Raw genomic sequence first — 4,602 nt, 5'->3', positions numbered from 1 at the left:
ACCTACAGCATTTCAGGTATCGCCTGTCTGTGATATTGCGGCGGCAACCTGCGCAGGCGGGCATCTCCCCAGTTTTGTTTGTTACGGGTCCCCTTGTTGCCATTTTGAATTTTGTTTCAGAAGTAGGAGCAAACTAATCAACAAAATCACAAAAAAAAAGAAACAAAAAAAATAAGTTCGTCTGGAATTGAACCGGGGGAAACACGATTCTGTCCGTTGCTTTTACCACTACACCAAAGTTGCTCTGTACGAAGTGTCGAAATGTTTGATACTGTGGGGCTGTTGGTAATGCTCAGTTGAGGGTGGTTGTTTATTATTTTTAAAAACTAATTGCAGGTCTGAGAGCTGTGAAGAGGTTATATTATCACTAGGTCCCTTTGATCTTGAAGTAAACGCCGTTTCAGACACTGCAAATGACCACTGTATCAACCTAATGTTATAACACTTATCACTGATAGTCCATAAGCGAGTTATGTTAAGTTTTTTGAAATGTTTCAGCACAATAAATGTTCACTATTTTTGTCCGTATCTGTTGTTTTTTCGTGAGGCCAACGATATCACAGATGCATTGATGTTTGACACGCCGAAATATTTTACATTTGTACGATTTTGCAACTACTACATATTTTAAAATAAACAATACTACGGAGCCGATGTAAACAGTAGCACAGTGGTGCCCTCTCCTGTTTTTTTTACTAGAATTGTATCTAAAAAGTTAAACATAATAGTTTAACTTTTTAGATACAATTTTGTACACATCCACGGTCCACCGCCTCACATTCTACGACTAGGAGCAGTGGGTAGACACTTCTCATACAAAAACTAGTCTCTATATGTAGCAATTGATATACAACCTTACCCCTTAAGTAATAAAGTGCATTTTGGATTGATTTCACTATAGCAGGGGAACCCGCGGATCAATACCACCATACTAAAAATAATTGTTAGTGTCCTTATGTTGATAGTATTGTTAGTTTGACAAATGAAAAAAAATGTCTGTCAATTGAGTTTGAGTTTTAAACCATAGAGAAAAGTAATACATTTTAAACCGGCGAATTGATTCGTGTGAAGTTATTTTCTCAGATTTGGTGCAATATTACTGTAAATAAACTTTTCTGTCGTTTACGTTGAGTTGATTAAGTTCCTCCGTATCGGGCGTGATAAAGTTTGCTGTTCAGTGTTATGTTTTTTGTGAGATAGAGACTCTTTTAAATAAGCTGTGTTTCAACTTCTACAGAAGTTTAAACTCTTATTTACTTTTCTGTTTAATGGGTATGTTATCTACTTACTTGAAATATTAGATCTATTACAAATCTATTTTTCATTATAAACAACCCTATGTGATGAAAATGTAAATGTACTTTCAAAACTGGTAAATGCATGAACCAGGGCATTGACACTGGTTGGAGAGAAATTATAGGCTTTGTTTAATTAATACCTATTTCATTTTAGGCTTCTACTGATAATGGAGAGTAGAAACAACAAGAAGTGCGTTATTTGTAATAAGAGGCGAAGTCGTGGTGGATCACCCTTACTTTTGAGTAGGTTTCCTCTGGATTCTGACCGGTAAGTTTCTAATAACACTCATTTATTACAAGATAATTTTACTGATTGTGTAAACTTAAAGGCTGGGATTAATATTTTTAATCATACAGTAAATAACCATAACCAATTTTTAATTTCAGTATTTTGTTTCGTACTCTGTAAATGAATTGCATAACAATACTAAAAGAAATTAGTTGATGAATAAATTTCAGTTTGTTATTCTTGTTCTTTTCTAATAGGTATTTCTTATTTCAGTTGTCGAATGTGGGTTAAAAATGCTGGCATAGAAGACTTAGCATATGTACCTATTGAAAAGTTACACCAACTGAAGTTTGTTTGTGGTGGGCACTTCACTCCTGAATCCTTCAATGCCAAAGGAACTCGGCTGAAGAACTCAGCTATTCCAACACTGGAATTGAGCAATCCCATCTTGCCAGATGAAGTTTTGACAGAGTTTCCTCTTCATGTAAAAGACTCCAATAAAGAAAACCTCAAGACAGGTATGATGATGACTTCAATTATTTTTTTTAAATTTAATTTACTATCTATCAATTTTTCTGAATTATTTAGATGTCTTAATTAATTTTCTTTGGTTTCCAAAACAAACCAACCGAATGCAATTTAACAAGGTTCTTTCTTTGTAACCACAAACATGTGTTGTATGCTTATCAATAAATAATATATAATTTCAATTATTAATTATATCTATACTTTGTTACAGTTCTTTATGATCATTCATATTGCATTCCAAAGAAGTCAAATCCAGTTGAACGAGGTATGTTTATCTAAAATTATACTAATAATATAAAAAGGAAATATTTAATTGTTTGTTTGTATTTGATCGGCTCCGTAACTCGAAGCCAAGATAGCCTAAAGTGCGGGTTAGAACCCCACAGCTTGAATATTGTAGTAAACCCACTCGTAACACAATTTAGCTTAGAATGTGTGTTGAGTTAGAGGGACTTTAGTAATTTGTGTAATACAAATTCTTCAAAAAAAGTACCGGACCAATTTGAAAAATTTTAGGCAATCTACATTAATTAGCCAGGTCAGCTAGTTTAATAATATTTATAAGCTAGTAATTTTTAATGTGAGCAAGACATGTACTAGACTGATTGTACCCTAAAGTTGGTTAAGAACATGACATTTTATTACCCAATTCACATTTCATTATCTGCTTTCAGTTCCCCTTACAACTACAACCAAACAACTAAATTCAACATGTTTGGGAGCTGTGGATATACCAGATTCTGGTATTTCTGCGAAAACAACTTTTGAACCTCTTCCTTCTACTTCCAATGCACCAGAACATATGACCTATAAACCCATTACTCATGGTAAGTGTACAAACTAATTATTTACCTTCTAAAATATGCCTTCCCTCAAACTAAAGAATGCCACCCTGGATGCGTTCTGCAGTCTGCAGTCAGGTCAAAATGAACTTATATGTACAACATTCTAGGTTTCTGTACATTTTATATTAACCCATTAACCGCCGCAGTCGCGTATGACCGACAACAGAATTTGGGGGCACTAGCGCCGGAGTCGGGCATAGCAGACTGAATTTTTGCCGCTCTATTCTAAGGGAATGAGATGATCCATGAGAAAGATAATAATAAAAAATCCAATACTTTGAACACATTGTTATAATTCATGAATTCGGACTTCATTGCACCTATTAAACGCGACATATTTAAAAAAACTAACACCATAATTTCACATCGCATAAAGCAATATTATTTTAGGACCTCAGCGCCGCAGTCGTTAATAAAAGACCATAGTGTTGTAGTAAAATCTTCCCATCATTTTAATGAAATGGAAATAAATTATGTTGAAAATGTATAAATTCGTTTTAGTTTATGTAGATTTAAATACAGAAAGATAAGTACAACGTTATGAATTAAACAGACAAATTATTTAAATTGTAATACGATGTAAATTTTAAATAAACGATAATAGAAAAACGCAAAGATTTGGAAACTTGCACAACACTAGCAGTGCGGAGTATTCAACGTTTTCTTAACATGCTCCAGCGCCGGAGTCGGGAATACACGACCGCTTATGACGTCATAGACGCACGGAAGTTTGGAATAGTGAGGGTAAGTTGATAATTTTATCGTATGATGAATATTAACTTACAAGTGGGTAGTTCGTGACTAATTGCTAGTGCAAAAAAATAACGCAAAATAACAAACTAATATAATGAAACTAATAAAAAAATTAACTGACAAAAAATACTGTTTTTTTTTTCTGATAGGTTGCAAATAAATGTCCATCCATGCAAAACTGAAACGGGCTGATAATAAATAAATAAAATCAAAATCTTACTTACTCGGTTACGTTCTACGTATGAGCTTACAAAATGCAGGTAGCGAATAAAATTGTACAGTAGTGGAACCAGTGTAGCCAGTACTTTTAGCCGCATTTGATTATTTCGTGTCCATGAACTTCTTAAATAGTTATAAAACATTAGTTAAATAATAAAGAAAAAAATACTATTTTAAAGCTAATTTTTTTAATTAAATCAATAAATAAATTATAAAGTGGTTGGAATTTATTCGTTAAAATTCATCAATTTATCGACATCCATTTGATCGAGTTACCTCGTCACTAAAACTAATAAAAATAACGCCTCTTACTGCGCCGGGGTCGTCTATACGCGACGTACTGCTTTGTCAAGGTTAAATAGGGATTGAAAATATCGATATTCTGCTGAATTAAAAAAAAAGTTTCGTTTTATCTCAACCTGTTTTTTATTGATTAAGCTATGAAATAATTCTCTATTTATTGAAACTATTCTTTTTTTAAATATTTATTTTACAAATATACAAATAAATACATACATATTACACGTTTTTTTACACCAAAACGCATCTTGAAATAAAACTATCGCAAAGCAGATTCCCCATCACTAACGTCAAAGAGTTGAAAAAGAGTTGCGGCGCCAGTGGCACGTTTTTATAAAAGTGGTCCCGGCGGCTAAAAGGTTAATGCGATTTGACCGTGCGGATACGAACAAAGAACGCAAAGCACACGTGACTGATTGCCTTATCACGA

General features: G+C 33.4%; 1 protein-coding gene across 1 annotated transcript; it reads left to right on the top strand.

Moving 5' to 3' along the window:
• The first annotated feature begins 1,047 nt into the window (after nucleotides 1-1,047).
• LOC135072908 (THAP domain-containing protein 5-like) lies at nucleotides 1,048-3,023 on the top strand. Its single transcript, XM_063966933.1, has 4 exons — nucleotides 1,048-1,566; nucleotides 1,801-2,045; nucleotides 2,267-2,320; nucleotides 2,730-3,023. Exons 1-4 carry the CDS (start codon nucleotides 1,466-1,468, stop codon nucleotides 2,897-2,899), a joined length of 570 nt encoding a protein of 189 aa, XP_063823003.1. The 5' UTR covers nucleotides 1,048-1,465; the 3' UTR covers nucleotides 2,900-3,023.
• Nucleotides 3,024-4,602: the final 1,579 nt, after the last annotated feature.

Source organism: Ostrinia nubilalis, chromosome 6 (assembly GCF_963855985.1).
Source record: "Ostrinia nubilalis chromosome 6, ilOstNubi1.1, whole genome shotgun sequence".
Taxonomy (NCBI): domain Eukaryota; kingdom Metazoa; phylum Arthropoda; class Insecta; order Lepidoptera; family Crambidae; genus Ostrinia; species Ostrinia nubilalis.
The sequence above is the reverse complement of the archived record's forward strand: the minus strand, read 5'-3'. Positions and strand labels throughout refer to the sequence as shown.

Coding starts and splice junctions, on each gene's coding strand:
- LOC135072908 (XM_063966933.1), top strand. CDS start 1,466: ATGGAGAGTAGAAACAACAAGAAGTGCGTTATTTGTAATAAGAGGCGA. Junction 1,567..1,800: donor TTTCCTCTGGATTCTGACCG/GTAAGTTTCTAA, acceptor TTCTTATTTCAG/TTGTCGAATGTGGGTTAAAA. Junction 2,046..2,266: donor TAAAGAAAACCTCAAGACAG/GTATGATGATGA, acceptor ACTTTGTTACAG/TTCTTTATGATCATTCATAT.